General features: G+C 26.8%; 1 protein-coding gene across 1 annotated transcript in view; it reads right to left on the reverse strand.

The window, feature by feature from the left end:
- Window positions 1–226: 226 nt before the first annotated feature.
- Window positions 227–23,409, reverse strand: part of LOC100164184 (KN motif and ankyrin repeat domain-containing protein 2) — a 55,073-nt gene continuing 31,890 nt past the window's right edge. Inside the window, exons 8-13 of the mRNA XM_001942584.5 lie at window positions 7,875–7,967; window positions 7,104–7,236; window positions 6,932–7,042; window positions 4,092–4,304; window positions 1,420–1,620; window positions 227–1,259 (exon numbers count right to left, since the gene is read on the reverse strand). Coding sequence (XP_001942619.2) covers window positions 1,002–1,259; window positions 1,420–1,620; window positions 4,092–4,304; window positions 6,932–7,042; window positions 7,104–7,236; window positions 7,875–7,967 — 1,009 coding nt within the window. The 3' untranslated portion in view covers window positions 227–1,001. The remainder of the gene's footprint in view (window positions 1,260–1,419; window positions 1,621–4,091; window positions 4,305–6,931; window positions 7,043–7,103; window positions 7,237–7,874; window positions 7,968–23,409) is intronic.

A 23,409-nucleotide genomic window follows, 5' to 3' on the forward strand; every position in this document is an offset into this window, starting at 1 on the left:
AAATTATTATTCAAACAATTTTGAATTTACCAATTTTCTCGACTTTTATTTAAATTTACCAAAATATTTTTACCGGTAAATTTCATATTTCTAGTTATAGAGTATACTATTATAACATCACGTCCAATATATCCTTAAATTAATCAATAATAGTTAAAAGATCTATAACATTAATGTATTCGATTCTAAATTAATTTTCAAATAAAAATAACATAATACTATCACGTTTATATCAAATAATAAAATATTTTGTATTATATTATTAACTCCGGGATGCCCAGACTATGGCTATGAATATACGGATAGTAGTTGATTAATCTATTATTTATCAAAATTATTAGGTATTGTAAAATTAAAACAATAAAAAGACTTAGCGCTACTCAACAAAATATAATACAATATTACTGTCGGTTTAAAATGTTTAAAATTATTAATATAAGCACTTGATTTCCAAGAACTCTTGGGCCAGTCCTAACAGCAAATTATTTAATTGTTTCTGGACAGAATAATAATGAAGCGTTCCTATGAATAAAGCTACCATGGCCAAACAAACTTAAATGTTATGGAAATAACATGGCATAAGAAAAACAATTATTATACTAGGTTCATCATATTTTTCTTTTTTTTCTTTTAAATATTTGATGATAACAATAGGTATAGATTTGTTGTTTTTAAAATTGTTGTGTTATTGCCTAATGGGTAAACGTAAAATAACATAATATTACATCTGCACATATTATTATTATGTAATAATAAAAAAGAATAGCTTACTGCTTAGATGCTAATCAGTGACCATTATTAACCACAGTTATATATTTCGGCATTTTTTACGAGGTTATTTTATAAAATAAAAAACATAATTAATATTAAACCGCCAGAACAGCAAAACACGTGCGGCGCAGTACAATAATATTATTACAAAAATAAAAACAACTTCAAGCGTAGGTACATTGGTCGATGATAAAAAAAAACATATTATTATTTTACTGGTTTATAATATGTTAAGGAATCCGCGTTTTCAGCATGGAAGAAAGCGTGGCGTATTCCTTAGGCTGCAAACTCGGTGATTTTTTTAACGACAAATGCGAGTAAGTCATGTTATTCGACGGCATCACGGTGTTCGCGCTTCTCGACCGCTTCGATTTCGACAAATTGAACGGTGAATTTTCTCGGGACAGTATATGCTGTTTGGCATACAGTGCTATCCCGATTTCTTTGTGTCCCGCTTCCATGGCAATACTGAGTGCCGTACTTCCGTCCTGTAAAAAATAAACGAATTAGTAAATATAAAAAAATACATATATGTATGTATAAAAGTTCTGATATTATCTGATCTTCTTTCTGTTTGTTTCAGAATGTTAGTTCTACAATTATTTGTAAAATAAAATAAAAATACTATATTTCATGATCAATTATTACGTTATCTGCGATGGACACGTCACATTCCGGACAAGCCAACAGTATATTAACGATGTCCTGAAGACCGTGTTCGGCCGCGCACATTAAGGCGGTACTTCCGTCTTCATCTTGCATGTTTAGGTTGGCTCCGCATTCTAAAAGTAATTTCACCACTTCTGATTTACCGTGTGAAACTGCCAACATTAATGTCGTCTGACCATGCTGTTAACAAAAAAAATGTTGAGTTGACGAACAAAAATAACGATATTGTACGATAATGGTATTTAAAAGACATATTCTAAAAACATAGCATGTTGCACCTATGTAATATACGTATTTTTTTTATAAATTTTTATTACTTATTTTACAAAATATGGATTACCTAAATAATCTCGTTGTAAAAATAGTATTAGAGATTAGAGAACGACATACCCAAAGTCACGTTGTCCCCTTTTTATATAGCATAAAATCACGTATTACGTTAGTTATGAGTTAATTTTACAATATATTATCCTATTTTCAAACTCAAAAGTAATTTTGAGACTTTTTAATTTGCCACAATTTACACGCTTGTAATTAGTTTTTAAATTAAAATATCGAACAAAATACATCTTATATAACACGGAAAATGTAAAATAACCTTTGAATTTGACAATAAGTCACTCTTATATTAAAATGAAGAAAATTAAATGCCAACTGCTTAATGGGATTGGAGTATTGCATGTTTTAAGGAGTAATATTTAGGCAACTTATGTGACATGTACATTTGGGCTGTGTTAACGTCGATGAGAAAAATATGAACATTAGTAATCCATTATCGCTTTTAATTCACATACACCCACGCACATGCCAATACGTCGTGAAAATAAAATATATTTTTGTTTGCACAACTATATAGTTATAATTTATAAATTGCTAAAAGCTGTAGTAAATTAATTGACTTTTAATTGTGCTTTGAAAAAACTCATGTGTCAAGTTTTCAATTACAGTTCACTATAATATAAGATTAAATTCTTAAAAAGTGTTCCATACGATCTATATAAAGTTTTTTTACCCCTATTTTTTGTTTTGTTTATGATGATAGAATTTTTGCTAGGTTACCAAAACACTTTATGATTGAATACAAGGTTACTCATAAGTTTTACTAAGTTTTTTTATGCGTTGTAAGTTCAAAATTTAATATTCAAAATAATGTTTATCCTCTAAGGGTTTAAATTATTATGCTACGGTTCAAAAAATATTATTCGTAATGACATGACACTTTTTGTCATTACCTACGTACATAATTATTTATTATACACAATATAATATTAAAAATATTTAAACTAATTGTAAGATATTTTTGAAATACGTTCTATGGTACGTTGACAATGACTTTTAACTTATAACTTATACTCATAGTTTTTTTGCAAAAAGCTTGTAGTTCAATACATCAAATTATGAAAATAATAATAATAGTCTAAATATATTTAATAACTATCGACTAATAACTATTCTTAGAAATAAATCCGGGATAATCTGATCCAGAAGTTTCCTTCAATCCGAATCGTTTTTAAAAATGCAATGGCTATTATCATCTAAATACACATCCATTACCAGTACATACCTACCTAATATTTGAAGAAGTTCGGGCTTATTGTAACCTATTGTTTTAGAAACTGAGTAAAGCTTCGGATACTAAAAAAGCTACCAACGTTTCAAGATTCTTTATAACTTTATACATCAGAAATCTATTTTATATAGTGGGTGGTACCTACTTTAAACCGATTGTTCATAGTTTTTTTTTAATTTGTATTTATTTATTATTTTTTATTTATTTATTTATTTTTTTATTTATTTATTTTTTTTTTTATCTTAGTGAGACGAGTGTCTATTCTACTACCTCTCTGAAGTATACTTTCCAGATTCTTTGTACATTTGATTTAATTAACTATTATTTATTTTTATATCGTATTATTCTCACTGGAGCGAATTTTCTCAATTTTAACTATTTAGTATAATTATTCCAAATTATAAAGTATTTATTTTTCTAGAACAAATTTAAACATTTTATGTTTATCCAAAACCGATGAAATTTGGGTAAAAATAAAATTATGGAATATTCTGTGTTCGAAGAATGTTTTGAGAAAAGATTACAATCTTTATTTAACATTGATAACGTTAAATCATCGGTTTAGGATAAACATAAAATGTTTAAATTTGCTCTAGAAAAATAAATATTTTATAATTTGGAATAATTATACTAAATAGTTAAAATATACCTTTTTTTTATTAAATAAACAAAAAACAATTCAAGAAATTGAGAAAATTCGCTTCAGAAATAATCTCCATGATACTGTAAGTTTGTACACATCACTATTCATTATACATACTTAAGCCAACCGAACTAATCATAGAACATATTATGTTACAAAGTTATGTCGCATTCTTTATTAAGACTTCAAACGGGTCAAGGAAAAAGTGATTGTTTCTAATGTAATCTAAATAATCCTATCATGTGGCTATTGGGAAAATATTTTATTCTATGTAAATATATAACACATGTTTTGTTGCCAGATTGATATAATATAGGTATGCGATTTAGTCATTACCTACTCAAAGGTTATGTTAGGTAACTTTAATATTAGATTTTCCACTGACGAAGGCTTTACTTTGTACGCGATAAACTTGTATGCGCGTTTTGAAATACTAACTTTTTTAGCTTGTAAGTTGACATCGCCACATTTGAACAGTCTTGTGATGATTTTCATCTCGTCGTCATTTTTTATGTCGGCCAACGAGACTAGCATGACGCTTGAATAGCCCGCGTCATTTGTCAAGTTGACATTGCAGACGCCCGTATCCAGTATGGTGGACACAACGTCGAAATTTCCGTGGGAAATCGAATAATGCAGTACGGTGTTGCCCTGATAAAACAAAAAACAATCCAATAAACTTCACAAATAGTGTTTAGACATAACAATACAACATAAATATTGTTTATAGCGTGGTAGTAATATTTTATTATATTTTTAGGTACGTGTCTGTATCAATTCAGAGCGTTGGAAAAGAAACGAAACGCTTAGCGGTTGGGATAATATTATATAAGTATATGTATAAAAAATAATAATAATAAAAATCAAAATATTATGCTAAAATATGCAAACTACAATTTTTTTTCACATACATTTTCCCAAACGCAAATAAAAACTAATTGGTAAAGCAGTTCACGTCACCGCGTCGTGACTCGCGATCGACAGCGATAACAGTTATACACTGATGTTTTGTGTTTTTATTGTTCGTATACAACGGAGAAATAATATCTATATTTATTAGACGCATGTTAACATTTCAAAAACTTTATTGAACTGGAAATAATTATCTCTACATCGGTTTCATTTGCATATTGCTGTCGGACATTACGGTTTATTTCAAAGAGCCGTAAGAACAAGCGAAAAATTCAAAAATGAATCTTATCCGTTGTGAAAAACACTTGTACAATTCGTTATAACATAATGAGTGTTTCGGGGCCTCGAGTGAGATCTATAGAAGTATATGAGTTCTAAATTTTTATTTATATTGTATACTAAACTCGCATTATATGAAATAATTTACACAGTTAGATGTATGCATGCATTAGTTTACACAGTATGTAGGCACAACATTCGCAAAAATCAATTATTGAAGTATTTTGAGAGAATACGAGTTGTACTATATTATGACATAATATAACGCTAGCTATATTTTTTAAAAACCTACACAGCACACGTCATAAACCATAATATTAGGACTATGATTTTAAGTCCTATAAATACTTAAAATATTATATTGCATACAGATTTTATATAGGTTCTGGCTTTCAATATAATATTATAGACCTCATCAGAAAATAAATCGTAGTAAAAATTTAAAAAAATACAAGTTTTAATTTAAACACTTGGGTTATAAATAAATACGGTTATGAAATATTTTAATAGGTATCCTAATTAAAACGATTTTTTTTTTAAATTATATAAAGAGCTATAAAACAAACAATAATATTTTTATGATGTAAATAGTTAGTAGGTACTTAAGTTTTTTGAGATATTTGACAAACGCTTATTAGATGGTATAATACGTGTTGGTTATTTATTCATTATTAATATACCTAGATATATATTTATTTTTTGTTTAGTTACCCATCTGAGTTTGAACTTAACATATTAAAAAAGTGAAAATTAATTTCTTCAGGCGTATAATATTATTGACACGGCCCTAGAGTGAATTTATAATTATTTTTATTATTATTTATAGCTTATAACCTATATCTGCAGAAAAATTATCATTAATTATATATATTTTGAATAAAAATAGTAGTTTTATTCGTTTAAAAATGTCTGTAACAAAATAATGTTATAAGAGAAAATAACATCATAACAATATGTCAATATGGTATATGGTACCTAAAATCCTTGTACACATATTTATACGTAATACATTTCAAGACACATAAAAACAGTAGCCAAAATTATATCCAATAAAAACCAATCATATATTATTATGTACCTATATACTATTATGTCTCGGATATGCAAAATACATTATTTTTTTTATTCAGAACAGTCACGCGAGAGTCACGACTCAATTATAATATAAAAATAAAATCATTAAATTCACATCACCGTTTATAATCTATACTCGTATCACTGGCTTATTCTCAATCGCCGGCAGTTAGATACACATAATCTACTAAATTCCGATCAATTGGTACGATTTCTCTCGGTGTTTCCGAATTGCGGACAAAGTGACAAAAACCATGTGAGTTGCGGACGAAATCTAAAAACGTAACATACGAATTGCGGACACGGATATAAGATACTAATTAGGGATAAAATAAATGTCCTATTATTATTTTTTATATAGCGATTGTGGACGTTGAGAAATTACTGTTTGATATTAACGATTAAGATTGTGCCATTGCTTTTGAAATCACTGTCTATGTTCAATCAGTTTATCGACAACCATACTCGCATCACATACTGTCGTCTTTCTGTTCGTTTATTTTCTGTATAAAAATGTATAGTGAAAAACTTAAAGAGTTACGTGTGATTAACGGTTTTAAATTCCGTTTTAATCGCATAATGCCACAAAATTAAAACTTTACATAATTTAATAAAATTTTTAAAATAACTATTGCTCTTTTGCAAGACACAAATATTTTTAACCCCACCTACCAATTTTTTAATTGGTCCCAAGTCCTAAAAAAGTGGTGAAAGGAAATATTTGTGTCCACAACTCACGTGGTTTTTATTTAAAAAAAGCTCTGTACGCAATTAGTATTATGAAAACGAAACTCGTGTCTGCAATTGTTATGTTATAATATTGACCTGAATAATTCGTCCGCAACTAGTATGTGTCCATTTCTCTAATGCGAGCAGTATAATATTAGTTCAGATAATAATATCACAATAATATAATATCCCAGATACCAAATGATTGACTAAAAATATTATTATAACATTATAATAATATTATTATAATATTATCATTACAAAATGCTATCAGGGATATTTACCGCAGCATCTGTCATGTTGATTATGAATTCCAGCAAGACCGGTGAGTATGAAGTGAACCAGTTTACATAATTCTTTACGAGTTGGCCACCGCAATTGCTCGAGCTCGTCACCTGTAAGACATTTTTTTTTTCAAATTATGAAAATTTATATAATCAGATGGTTCAGTCAAACCTTGAACCATTCTTCTCGGACAATATCGATGGCTTGTTTCAATTGTGTTCTGGGCAATAGCGTGGCCGACGTTTTCTTCAGAGAATCGTTGAGTACTTTCAACGCGCCCTTCATTTCTTTGCTAGGACTATCCCTGTATAATATTATATACAATTAATTTTAAATTTAAACCACACGGTTGTGAAATCGTATATGTTTTATAATAGTATAAATTGTTATTATTATTATTGTAGTACTATTATTGTAGGTACTCGCGGTTATTAACCCGTCCGGGTCCTCCGTGTTAAATGGGCCTTCCATGCAACATAAATAACTAATTTTCATTTGTATCATACTCTGACAGTCGGACATGGGACGAACAAAATATTAATATATTAGCGAGATAATATTATAATTTATAATAATAAATATGCGCGTCTAAGAAAAATTGAATTCGTTCCATTTAATTCAGTTTATGACACTGCACTTTAATCATTTTCTCTGTAGAAGGCAATCAAATGCAATTAAAATTAAATATTTACATTATTTTTTTAACAAATCATATACGTATTATTATTTTTATCATTTTGTTGGGCCATTTCTAAAGTATAACATGAGACTTAGCTCGGCGTGTGATAGGAATCCAAATATCACGTATTATAATTAATTATCATCGAGGTATATAAGTATACTATAGTTTATATACCTATCTAGATGTATATATTATACATATTATATATATATATATATATTATATATTAAACGTGAGTTCTATCAAACATGACTAATTACTTGTACAATTCATCCTGGATGGGTTGGAAATTCATATCCGACTCAGGAAGCCCATTTTGAAGTTCTGGTGTTGACGACATTGATTCTTTAGATCTAAAATAAAAAGCGAATGATAATATTGAAATTATTTTTTAGTGGTTATACAGATAATATATGGGTATAGTATCAGCACTCAAAATCAAATAACAACAACAGATATCATGTTTCAGATGGAATAAGTTAAAAATATAGAAACAATCTTTTGTAGTGTGTGGATTTTTCCAAACAACATAGGTAATATATGTATATTATACTATACAGCTACCTACGTGTTTGCTGTTTATGCATTATAATATTATGTAACTTTCATATCTGTGTTCATAATATATTATTAGTTAAGGTTTTGATTTATACATAAACATTTTAGAAATTTGGTTTATCATATTATAAATAATAGGTTTGAAGATTTAAAAAACGTGAGGGAAAAAAAATATTTCATATTTCTATGAAAAAAAATGTTGTCATGATTTACATATAAAATATATATCATTTAGATTATAGGTATAGATATCTACTAATGTCTAATATTATATTATTTGTGGTTATAAAATGAGAAACTATACCTACGTATTCGCAAATCGGTAAATCATTACAAATATAATAAGTTATTCTGACATAAAGAATGCAAATTTAAACTTTTAAAAATGTTGAGTAAATTTGAACGGTTTTTAACCATAAAACCAATGTACAAATACAACGTCTTATTTATACATTTTTGGAGCTACACACAATTACATAACGAAATGTGGACTATTATTCCACGGATGACACATGAATGATTCGAGTGAGCTTAATAGAAAACGAACCGAACAAAAGAAAAAGAAAAGACAATTGAAAAAAATCAATCAAATAAAAGGATACAAAATAAATTTTAGAATGTTTTGAATGTTAAATCATTTTTTACACAACCCGATCACACATTTTTTTCTTTTTAATTAGGTCATGTTTTAGTTAAAAATTACTTATTTATGATATAGGTATATTTTTATATGTGGGGTACCTATACCAAATCATTTTTGAAAAATGAAGATTATTACTCGATCTTATCGTCAACGGGCTTAGATTACCTATGCAATACAAATTCACATAAAGGACACGATTAAACTTGATAGTGGCCATACTTCTATTGAGCTTTATTAAACATTTTACAAAAATAGAGTAGGTACCTATTTGTTAAATCAGTAAATTTATATTGTATAATAGTGTATAATAATATAATATTCTACGAGCAGTTTCTGTAATGAGACCTATTTAATATATAATATACAACTATTGCCTATACAGTATACATATACGACAAAAGACATTATTAAATGACAATAGTGTAGAATTTTTCCGTGTTTTAATGTTATCTTTTTAAACACAGAACAACATAATTTATATTATATTTTGTAATAATCGGTTCAATAAACAACACTTTTTTTCCTCTCTTGGGTAACTACTATACAGATATATATATTATAATTATTGCTCTGTGAGTTGTGACGCACGCGTATCATGCATTCATATTTCATACCATATGTCTATATGTACAAATGCGTATAATAAATAGACACACTATATAAACTTTAAAAATATTAGGAAATTATTATGCAAACAGGATAATGTGCCATGTTATTTAGTTATTATTATTATTATTATTATTTATTTCTATTTTATTACTCAGAAAAGATGATCGGTAAAAACAAGACTAAAAACTAAAAGTGCTCTTGTTGACTCTCGCGGTATTCCTATTACAACAATATAATCATCCCTTGTGGCCCGCAGTAACTTCTCTGTGAAAACGTCCTCTAGTAAACTTAGGTATTATATTGTATATACAAATATTATAGTCGCATATAAATACCGTACGGAACATAAAAAATGACCCCAATTCTGCACTAAAATGGATATTTTTACGGTTATATATTAAACGATCGGTACAGCCAATTTAAATTATTTTACGACACCGACAACGAGAAGGTACTTAAAAAAGGTAAGGTCCATATAGCAATATAAATAATATGGCCACATTTGCATGTGAATTGTGCTATGACTCAATACATTTGCCATCCTATACTTTGGATTTCATAGGCTAACAAAGCATTTAAATAGTTAATAATTTATATAATATTACTGTGTACAAACAATAAAGCAAGATTTGACAAATCACATCATACTATATTGTTCGATATCGGTATTACCTATAATTACTACATAAGTACCTACATTAAGTGGATACTAGATGGACTGGATAATTTAACGTATACATACACACACTGATAGCACACATCAGTAGCTAACATACATTACACATACCTATAATGTATAATGTTTGTAAAAAAAAAACTCAACATGTATTTACTGTATGACACTATAACTATAGGTATAAGGTATTACCTAAATAATCATAACTCATACGTACGTATTAAACAGTGTTAGTGCAACGGAATTAGTAGGTATTGTACCTATTTATTAAAATAATAAAATAGACTTAATAAAACTTTTACTGGTCCAAATGGAAGTTGCAAAAATTATGTGTGAACGATGCTAATACTATAATACACTTAATTGAGATTTATATTGAAAAAATGTTAGCTGATAAGTACTTATAATATTACTTTGTTTTGTTGTAAGATTAAAATATTGTTTAATTAGTAAGTGTGCTGAAAAATATAAATTCCTAAATAATACCTTAATATTTTAAAATTGTTTTAAAATAATTATAAAGCCTGTATTGGCTGTAAAATGCGATTTTAAAGCGTGAATATGAGTATTTTCCATATTCATATTATCTTGCATAAAAATTGACATATGGTAAAAAAAACAATCGTAAAAACACAAATAATGTTCAGAATGCAATGTTTAAACCTTAATAATGATGTAAAAGCAACAAAATAATAATATGAATATAAAATAAACATAATTATATTTTTTTTTCTCAGGATAAATTACTTGATGACATAAATAACAATTGTAGATATATTTAAATCTTCAGCATGAATTGAGTACGGTTTCTTATACAATTATAAATTACATTACTTTATGTGAATATGAACGTTTTAGGCGTATTTTCACGTTTTAATAAATTATATCTATACAATAAAAGTTAATATAAAAGTTTTGTATAGGCACCAAATCAAAATATACATTTATAATAATAATCTTTTCATTTAATTTTTGATAATTTGCACTTACACGAGTAATGCCTGTCAGACAAAGTCAGTAGGTACCTAACTTATATTTATTGTGATAGTCAAAAATATTTTAATTTGTAAAGAAATCAGAGAAATATTATACTACTTAATAAAAAAAATATCGAATGAAGATTAAGACTTAAAATTTAGCTTTAAATCGTAATTAAAACGAAACAATTAACGATTTCACTGAACATATTAAAAACTATTTATACTTTATAAATCTACTTAGGTTTAACTGTCCAAGATGTAATACGATGATAATTAGATAAAATAAATTCATTATAAGAGTTTTTAAACAAGTTGTGGGTAATTACGACTAGTCCGCGCTTATTATTGTGATTTATTAAATAGGTACCTACTTATCACATAATATATTAGGTATGTCGTATGTACCTAATGGTTAGTGATATATTATAAAGCTATGTAGGTACACTTATTAAGCTATGTACACTGTAATCAAACATATAACGTCAATCTGGACAACCACTCGACAATATTAAACATTTTAATAACAAAAGTATTGAACATTTACAAAGAGTTGTTTATTTTTATAAAGATCGTTTGATCGGTTACATGAGTACGACTGTACTGATAGATATATAATTTTGACACACATAATGTAGATTGTACTTACTAATTCCGGTCAATGGTAGATTTAAAACTTTTTTAATATGGGGGGTACCAAATGTATTGGTTAGTTAGTTGGTACCTATGTCACAACTATCACTGTTATGAAACATGATAAATGTTTACATCGGTAACCTATAGGTATATTTTTATACATAAGAAAATATAGCTACAAATCTCGAAAAACCCTATATGCTTGCCAATCACATTTAAAACGAGCAAAGAAATATTAATGTCAAATAAATAAGTAGGACATACAGGTGTATAAGAAAGAACCAGAAAAGCGCATTTTTTCTATGCATCTTAATAGAATAATAATGTCACCATATAAAATTATTTGTATGTACGTTGGCAAATTTATAAGTAGACTTAAGATGCATAGAATAAAAAAGTGCTTTTCTGGTTCTTTCTTATACATCTGTATGTCCTACTTATGTCTTTGACATTTATATTTCTTAGCTCGTTTTAAATGTCAGAGGTCGGTAAACACTAAATTATACATTAATGCAAAAAAAATTATAAGAGGGATTTATTTGGTACTATAATAATTTAAATAACTTGTACTAAATGTGAAACAGTGATTAAAGAAATAAAAAATTCAATTAGGTAAATTAGTTATTTCTTCAACATTCAAACATTTAAAACGTATATTCGAATCGTTAAAATAAACATGAATATATTTTTATCGTATACTGCATACATAAAAATATCCATATGAAATAAAATAATAATAATTAACAGTTCAAAAAGTAATTTTCGTAACGGACTTTAATTTATTTTTATATCCAGACATTAACAACAAAGGTAGTTATAACCGCATGAAAAAAATTGAAAAAAAAATTGGGAATTCGCTCTATTGCATTATAGTGTATAAATTGTTATATTATATATAGGGAAGTTTCAAGTGTACCTCGTTATTGAGTAGGTCATTGAAATCGATACATTAAACTTGAATTTAATGACAATTCATTGTATATTTATTTTCATTGTAATATTTTTGCCGTAAGCATCGTATATTATATTATTATAATTTTATTACTTATGAGTTATAACTTAGTACTAACATGCAATAATGTAAAACTGTTTTAATAAGTCCGTGGTATAATTGGTCTAAATATTTTTTTTAAAATTAAAAAAATTAGATATGTTTTGGCGATAAGTTTCAAGTCTCTTAATTTTTGAATTACAACAGAATAATACAATTCATTGTTAATGTATATGTCGTATAATTATTATACGAGAAAATAGTAACGATAATAAAAATTTTTTAAGTAGGTATTTTTTCGCTCCATAAATCAATTTTATAAATTACAATATTTTCAGAAAAATATTTATCTTAGACATATTAAAAGTAAAAACTTATACAATTGTAACGTTATAATATAGTAAAAATTATTATCACTATTTTTCAAAAATATTTTTATAATGGTTCCCATAATTATTAAAAATAATGTTCATGAACTTAAACATTTGGGAAAAATAAGTATTTACTTTTAAAATAATCACCTGGTCAGTGTTTGAAAGGAACGAATTCCTTCTTTTTTTAAGAAAAGTACCAGAAAATGAATGAGTTCTTTTTTCAAAGAAAAATAACAAATTTTTTCGTTCCTTTCTATAGTTCCAATAATTTACACAGATATGAAAATAATTGAAATTAAGATATATTTTTTTTAATGGATATACTTAATGTATATTCCCAATTTGCGATCGTTATCAAGTATCAACGTTAATCGTTACTCATTAATCATTATAGTCACTTAATTAATATTTCTCATAACTCATAAGTTATAATTTATATGGAAGTGAGTACCTTTATAAAGTATAATTATTTATAACAATAAACGATAAGACAGTCGACATACATCAGCCAACAATTTAATTTTGAAGAAAATCTCAAAATAGAATTATAAAATATGTACCTACCTTTAGGTGTAAATTATAATTAAAAATGAAAAAAGTATGCATATGAAAAAAAAAAACATTAATGATTAATTGAGAATTTTTATTTTATTTGGAACTAAAAAAGGAACTCGTTCATTTTCCAAAGGAACGATAAAGGAACAAATTCTTTTTTATAAGGAACTTCCCATACACTGGTATATGTATGGTCATAGCCAGCAATATATTATAAAGCGAAATACGTACAATGGGAAGTATAGCAGCAATATAACGTCATCCGAGTAAAACTATTGCTCGAAATGGAAAATGTTAAGAACCAGACGATTACAAAATTAATATGCATCATGCAGATATGCCTATAATAATATTAATTTTAAATTTAAATTTATGTTTAAAATAATATATAATATACTAGTATATAATATATACATATTTATTTTAAGACTAGGTATATGCTTAAACAAATGGAGTTATAAAACTAAGATTTTATAATAATTTCCACAATGCTTCGTATTTATTGTTACTTTTTTTAGCGTTTGAAACTTGCAGTTATAATTGTATCATATAGGTCAACGGTCTCCACTCTCCAGTCCCTACTACGCAGCCCGTGGGCCGCATGTAACCCTTCAATAGATTTTGTGTGGCCCGCACTAAAGAGTAAAACTAAATTTTACAATCTATAATCTAAAATCCAACATTCTATACTTGAGTAAATAAAATAAAATACCTACTTAATAGTTAATCTATTAAAATAATACTTTTTTACTTTTATAACTTATAACTATTATTGTTCAAAATGTAATTAGGAACTAGGAACCTTTACGCCCAAGGGGGGGGGGGGCACCCAACTAAGACTCTTTTTATATTTAGGTCAATACTATTTACAAATTTAAACGTATTCACTGCAAGTAATTTTCAAAAATAATATTTGGCCTTTTACAAAATCCAATTGGAGACCGCTGTTATAGTATATAGTATACCTATAGATATTTCCATGTTCGATTATAATGTTGTTATTGGGATAAGACAAAGATAGTCGGCAACTACACGCGTGATGGAAAATAATATGATGCCTATTGGATTTCGTAGAATTTTGTTAATTCAAATTTTGTCAAAAGGAGATTTGATCATTTTAATCCTCTTGATTGTGATACTGTCTGCAATATCTTACCGAGTGGTTATTTAAAAGTTTTGTTTTCAATATTTACTTTATATTTTTATGATCCGGAATTCTAAAAATCTAGTTTTAACCAACCGGAACGGACGCAAAAGCTAAGCTAATATTACGAACCGGAACGCCGTCCAGTGCGTTCCGGTCCATATCGAGTACTGAAATAAAACTGAAACAAATAATTAATATACGACTTTCCATATTACAATAGTCATCACTCATTATACTGTACAAATTTAAGTATAGGGAGTTAGTAATAATAATAATAATAATAATAATATCATAAATATTTGTTGTATAAATATAATAATTATTATTCACGTGACTTTTTAGTTGTCTACAGTCTAAACAAATTGTTCAAAATATTAAATCAATTTATGTGCGTGCAATATTTTTCGGAATATGTTAGAAATTGTTTGGGCGGATACAATATAGTATGCACAATACGAGAAAAAAATACTCGTCAAGGCAATATTTATGCACTATTTATGACATTTCACATTTTATAAGGTGATTTTTATTGGCAAGGTGACCAAATAAGACCAAAGGTTGGAAAAGGGTGACAATAAGACCACGTGGTCTATTATTATCACCATGGCCTATTGTTCTTTTCCCGTTTTTAATACATTTAGGAAAACGAAAATTTTTTGGAAATCATTATTATATCTACCTACATATGACAAAGAACAGAAATGATAATATTGGTAATGCAAGATAAAAAAAAACATCGCGTACTTGACGACCCGAGGCAATTGTATAGCAATTAGAAAAATAAATAAATAAACTCTGAAGTAATTTAGAGTTATTGTGGTATCGTGTAAATATATTGTCGGAGTGAAACATATTCTGAAGGTTATTCCGCAACACCACAACAATCGATACAAAAGAAACTAAATTAATAATCATATATATAATATGAGTTACCATGTACACTGTACAGTGTATGTACTGCAGTATGCGGCAAGAAGAAGGAAGGCTAAATTCTCAATAGAAATGTGAAAAATAAAATCTGCATAAAATATTATCATATTAAAGTAGCCAGTAGGTATAATATTATTTAATTTGTTTTCACGATAATTTATTGATTATTGACATTGACTGAATTGAACGATTGGTTATACTCTAATAATATAGTAAGTATAAAAATCACCGGGGGCGTATCTTGGGTGGAATAGCAAATACAGGATATTGCCAACTTTAACCAAAATAAATCCTACCTAGTACCTACCTATAATACCAGATTACCTTAAAAAAGTTCTAAATATTGAATTATTTTTAAATACAACGAAAATTCATTGAAACGTCACAATAAACCGTAATTTGTTTTCAATAATATACCTATTATCGTAGTTTACTAATTAATCATAAAAATAATTAAACATTATTAACAGTGACACATTTAGGGGAGGAGCGTGGGCCCCGAGTGAAATTTTGTTTTAAATGTTGGTGCTGTATTTTAAATGTGTGTTATTTCGGAGTTAAAATATCGTATCGCAGTGTTATGCACTATCTGGGCGGCAGCACACACGACACACACATACGTGCATGCGAGTGCGCCACAACAGGTTGTATATTATTGTCGTTGATTATAAATACTATTACTATTACTATTACTATATTACTATTTGTATACGATATATGTACATAGTAAAAACAAGTTTTTAAATGTTTGTACAACAATTCATTTTAATTTTTTTTGACTGGAGTAGAAAATACGGTAAGAAATCGTTTTCTTGATCATCATATTCATATTAACCAACTACCTGCAAGTATTGACACCACAAATAGTGTCAATTTACGGAGATATAAATTATAATTCCATTTTTAAAACAGGCGAATAATTGATTATAATCTAAAGTATTCAGAAAGAAAATTAACTATGAACGGACAGAAAATTAAATAATTAAATGTATTGTATTTGAAATTAATACTCAATGTTATTGAGGTTTAAGTTAAAAAATATGGTAAACTAAACAGTGACTGCTAAAGATAAATCATATTGTGTCAGGATTAGATTTCACAAGAAAATATTGTAATATTGTACCTACATTCATATATATATATATATATTTTTTTTTATTGATTTTAAACTTCAGCAACTAAGGTCATTAGTTTTTCCAAATTTTTATACAAAGTTTATAATAATATTGCATAACATTAGATTACATTATTTTTAGTATTATTATAATTATTTATCTTATTGTATTGAAAATACGGTATAACATTTGAATATTATATAGAGCTCTCTTTAATAATTCAACATTTGATAATAATTGTATTACTTTACTTTTATTGCATGAATGATAAATATTATATATATAATAATACTTTTAATTTGTATTTCCCGCGAAGACGCTTGTCACGAGTCAAGGTAAAATCGTGATGTCCATTATGATATATTTATAAATGTATTTATTTAATTATGATCTTAATATCTTGTATGATTGTTGATGATAAATTAAATTATTTGTCACGTTGCTATACAAAGCTTAGTTGACGGACCTACAGACTGTATATTCATTGCTCATTATACTTATAAGTACAAAAAAGTAGTACCTATATACCACCTTGATTAAAACATAGTAAACTTGTCAATATTTTTTGTTATTCTTACTCTCGAATAAATCTTTAGCATTTTTAATAGATTAAAATTTTTTTTTGCCAAATATAAAATCACTGATTTTATGAAATAGAAATTATATGGAATGATATCTATCCTTTACATTACTTTCGTTCAAAATCTTTAAATATAACACAAAACATGAATTTTTAGTGTTTGTGGAGGAAATATAAAATAATATGTCAATTAAAAAAAAAATAAAAGATCTGTATCAATATAAGGCGATTTATGAACATTACCACCCTGGTTATCTAAGGATGTCCTAGGGGAGGGGTGATTTGACTAGCATAGTCCAGACTCTAGCTGTGTTTACTGATACTGAGATTTGGGGCTTCGTAGGTATTAGAAGAAGAAATAGGAAAATTGGTTTCAACAATTTTATTATTTTTAAATGTTCATAGTATTTAAAATTTAATTCATAGAAAATTAATAAAAGAATTTCTTAAAAATAAAGTAGCTACAAAATACTAAAATATACAATAATAATGATAATAATAAAATGTATTCATAGAATATCAGCCGTGATGATGTGTGTATAGCGGCCACTAACCAAATTTTTCGTCAAATTGTTATTAGGAATTTAATTTAAAAAGTTAGGAATTATTTATCATATATAGTTAGATACAATGATATTTATTGTTAAAGTGATATTTCGAAATTTCTGACTTAACACTCGACCCTTGTTACTTGTTTATTGATGGTTGTTACTTGTTAGTACATGTCTTCGTTTGTTGTCGTCTGTCCGATGTCATTAAAACTGAGTAATCGACTACGCGATAACTATCAAAAATTTAAGCGGTATTAACATAAAATAAATAAAATGAAAGAACATTCATTTGATGAATGTCAAAAAAATTCTTTGTTTAATTTTTTTTTTTGAAAAATACGTAAATTAATCGTTTCGGCGGGATTTACGTAAATTATTAGTACCAAATAGTGGTAGTGTGTCACCAGTAGTTGAAGTCAATACGTCAAGTTCAAAATAACCAAAACATATTATTAAGTAAAACTATCGATTCTTAACTCTGCTAATAGAAGTAAAATAATATTTCAGATGGAAAAATGCAAACCAAGTTAAATAGTAAAACGGAACAAATAAAACAGGACTGTACGATAATCCAGGTACTTAATTGATTGCATACCTAATAACTCTGCAAAGTAAAAATAGTTACAATTTAATATTTTGAATAAACATAACTGTCTAACCACTAGTAAATTAATTAATTTTGAAACAAACAATATGAACAGTACACAAAATAGTGTACATTTTAAACACGTTATTAAAAAATAATGTATGATAGACTTCATAATTATTTTTTTATCTGAGGCCTCGCTAACCCTAAGGACATAAACATACCTAAATAACATAACTGACCAAATGTGTAAAAAGGCTCTCCAAAAAATACGCATATCAATGTATTAAAGCATAGCGCTAATAAATAAAAATATTTTTTTTTTACTATTAAAAGTGCTCGTAGAAAAATAGCTTACGAAACAGATTTAAATTGATCAAGTGTTTATGTTCAAATAAACCACAAATGCATTAAAAAAAAATTGTCGTAGCGAGGCAGGTAGTTAAAACTTTAAACGATCGTAAAACAAAATATTGTAAGTAACTATATGTATTAAAAATGTCATTTGTACGATTCGAATCATGAATGTAATTTTTACTACGTTTTTGAAAATTTTCATTGAATACAATTAATAGTTAATTGTTAGAATTGTATAATAAAATTATAAATAACCTTCCATTCTATTTTCTGGTCTTAAGTCTCAACAATGAACTTCGTAATTTTGTTTTCAACTGGTAGCAAATTGCATCTGCAGGTGCGGTACAGAAGTTAGTAGAAGTTATTTTTCGACTTATATAGTAAGGGTCAATAGAAGAAAATGCTATGCAATTTTTAAAATAATTGAGTTAAATTATTAAAAAAATAGCGAAAAACATGAATATTTACGCAAGAACATTTCTCGATAATATCGATTTGTTGTGTTGTTGTAGGTATCTAATTCAAAAAAAGGAATACTCTTATTGTAATTTTCACCAAATCAGTATACTTTTATTACCTATACACTTTCTAGCAGGGCCTTGCACCCGAATTAACCCGATCCTCTAACACTCTAAACACCCTTAAAAAATCAAACACACCAAACCCGAATGATTCTGTTTTCAAAACACCCGAATGATTCTGTTTTCAAAACACCCGTATAACCAAAACCAAAATAAATCTTTCGAGTTAATCCGAAACACGAATAATTTTGTTTTTTACAAACTCTTCATGTGATATATCATTTTGTATGTATTTCTTGTGATGAGTTCGATTTTGCAGTTAGTTGTTCAATAATAATGATAAATCATAATATATATATTGCATATTTTATTATATATTATATCATTTCACATAAACATAACATAATAAGTCATTGTATAAGTAGTTTTTTTTTGTGCGGGGGGGACGGGGGGTGGTCATCAAGAGCTATTTTTTTTCAGATTACTCAACACCCGTATTACTGACCCGAATAATAGCGATTTTTAAAACCCGAATGTTTGTTTAAACTTTTTATTCCGGTGTTTGAACGCCCGAATACATCCAGCATCCGAAATCCGAAATCCGAAACCCGAATAAATGATTCGGGTGCTAAGCCCTGCTTTCTAGACATAATATATTTATTGTTTGGAGCTAAGTGCCTACTTATATTATAATTTATAATATCTGTACAACGGCGTAATGTATTGATTGGCAAACCGTACGTACGGAAAACGTTGGAAAAAATGGGGACATAATAACATTTTAGCACAAATTAAATATTAAATAGCTGATTAAAATCAGTCCCTCGATCAAGTATAATTATTTTTTTTTTTATAATAGTAGAAATGTCAAGCTGTAATCTTGAATTCCGTGGCTGCATCACTGATAATCATATGGTTCCGTGTTATCATATCAATAATCAATATTATAAAAAATTTTATTTTTTTGTTAATTTTTTATAAAATTAGCTAAACCGTTATTTTATATTTAAGTTTATATAGTGCAAAGAGTTTTGAGAAATTTTAGCTGTTTATATTTAATCACAACACCTACTAATATCCGTCAAAAAATAAATATGCAATTGGGGCAAAACGGATTTTCATATTATTAATATATAATTTTGTAATGTTTTTACATAAAAATATTGAATTGGTAATAACAAATAACAATGTTTAGTAAATTTAAAAAAAATAAAATATAAATAAAGAAATTGTTATAGATTTTTGTTTATAAATAAGCTTAAGCTTTGTGTTCTATATTTCTATTGAATATTCGTCGTATATAATTGTTTATATAAATGCTATTAAAATGCTTATTATATATTTGTTAAATTTTCTAAACTAAAATATGCTGTTTTACTTTTAATAACTTTTTTGACTGAAAATCTAAAAACATAAAATAAACTTATTTAAAATTAAATTTATAATCGCTTTCATTTTAATAACAGAATAAAAAACGTATTTAATGATAAGTTAATCTAGATGAAATATGTCAATTAATTATTAATTTTTCATTATTAAAAAAATGTACAACCCTTAAAGTTTAAAAAGTTTATATGTGTTATATGGTACCATTATTTTATAATGTCTGTTATATTATTTTTTTTTTTTTTGGCATTGAACTACGCTGTACGTATTTTTTTTTGTTTTTAGTATTTTTGATCAGATTCTTTGAAATTTTATTTTATTACGATAAAATAGTAAAAACAAAAATTTATTGCGTTTTGCACTTTTATTTTTGCAGTTCCTCGTATATATTATTTAAATTATTAATCTTTTTTTTGTTTGTGAAACATAATTGTTTGCCGTTTGAGACAATCATTCAAGAAGCATATTGGTCGTGGCCTGTAGGCATGATTTATTAAAAATTTGAGGTTAATGTATAATTTTATATTCTCAATGTGTGTTTGAAAGAACACATACATGATTACGTAATACAGGCGTTTAAATTCTGAGCAAAATGATAAATGTATTCGTTTTATAATGATTTGTGTTTTTTATTTATGTGTCTGTCATCACGTTTTGGAGCAGTAAAAATACTTTAATTATAAAGTATGTGAATATTTTCTGGTAGAAAATGGTTTGTATTATAGGTAAATTTCTCATTAGTTTTAAAATAATCGGAACTAAGAAACTAAGAAAACATATTAATATACTAAACATATTATAACTCCAGTTTTTGACAAAATATTTTGAACATTTTATCAAGTATAGGAATTTATAAAATAAACATAATTGGTGTAAACTTCAAATCTTTGATTTAAAAAGAAAAATTTTAATTTTATTTTTCCCCGCCATTTTGAAAACTATTGGGAATATTACCAATTCATTCATCGCTCAGCTCAGAGTCTAATACAAGATCTAATTATTACAGAAATTTATTCAAAAACATATATAGGGATTGAAAAAGCACAAAACATTGTCCGAAATGATTTCATTTACTTCTCAGTGAATTTAAGATATAAAGCACATTCAATAAATACAACTGTAGAAAATAGATATATCTCTATGGACTATGATTGGTAATGTGCAATATGCATAATGCATGTAGGAATTATCGAACCGGTAATAGAAACATTACAGTTCATAAATGGAGAAATAGGGGATATCATGAAAAACTAAATTCATATTATTAAAGAAAAAAATCCTGGCCTCATTTATTTTCAGACAAACAAAACAATATCATGTTTGGCAGACATTTTACAAATTTAGGTACAAAATTATTGACTTCAGATGTCCCTAGCTTTATATATGCACCAATTACATCAGGTGTAATGTGGAACATTCATTCAGTATTTTTAAAAATATTTTGAGACCTAATAGGCTAAATTTCACAATTAAGCAAAACAACTTATAATTCAATGCTACACGAAAGTCAGGATTACAGGATTTTAATAAGAAATTACTAATTTCTAATTACCCAAAAGTAATGTTTTAGATCGTAATATTATTACGTATTAAATTTTTTATATAATATATTATAACAAATAAATTGAATGTGTTTTCCATAGATTTTTTTTATTTACACTAAATTGAAAATGTTTTTTACAAATGTATTATATTATACACATGTGTTATGAATATTCATACTTCCATGCTTATGTTCCTACATATTTTTGTATTTTAATAACATTGAAATCCGTTGCCTAATTATTAGCGTTCATTATTTGGCCTTATTATTATTTATTATTGGCTAAACAAATAGTTCAACCTAGTACCTACCATCTATCGAATTAATAATCAGTGTCTAATAGTTAAATTAATTAATTTAAAAATATCATTAGAAATATAAATAGGATTCTGTAAGTACTAGAAAATGAATAATTCAATTAATTTTCAAAATAAATATAACTTTTTTGAGATGTATTGGTTATACTATGATTTTTTTTACGCGTACATCACGTTTTGTAGTAAAAATTACAGAATATCCTTCATCTTTAAGCTCTGAAAATTTCTACAGGTAGTAAATTTGATCTAACTAGTACTTAGAGGGACAAAATTAAAACTTTTTTTTCCTATTGGGAAAAAATGACAAAAAACAACAGAAAAGGGGTATTATTATACGAAAATATATACGTCATACATTAAAATAGTAAATGTTTTTTCTTGGGGGTATTTGAGGTATTTTGGGTATGTCCTTTATTAAGCAGCTAGGCTGATTATAAAAACTTCAATATCATCATAATATTATGTATACGGTATACCTCATGCATAAGTCACAACTCACAACATTGCTATATACATACTATATAGAGAATAGAATATGCAAACACGAAGACGTGTATAATCCTTGTTATTAGGCTGTCAGCTTAATAATACAACTCATAGTTATTTTCATTATTACTCGCGGGTAAATGCGGTCTTTTACACTTCGTATTCATATTTCATATTATAAAAGTACCTATAGGTACGCCTTTAAGCAAACATAATATAATATTAGAGATTATAAATAATTACATTTACCAACACTG

This window comes from Acyrthosiphon pisum, chromosome X (assembly GCF_005508785.2).
Source record: "Acyrthosiphon pisum isolate AL4f chromosome X, pea_aphid_22Mar2018_4r6ur, whole genome shotgun sequence".
Taxonomy (NCBI): Eukaryota; Metazoa; Arthropoda; class Insecta; order Hemiptera; family Aphididae; genus Acyrthosiphon; species Acyrthosiphon pisum.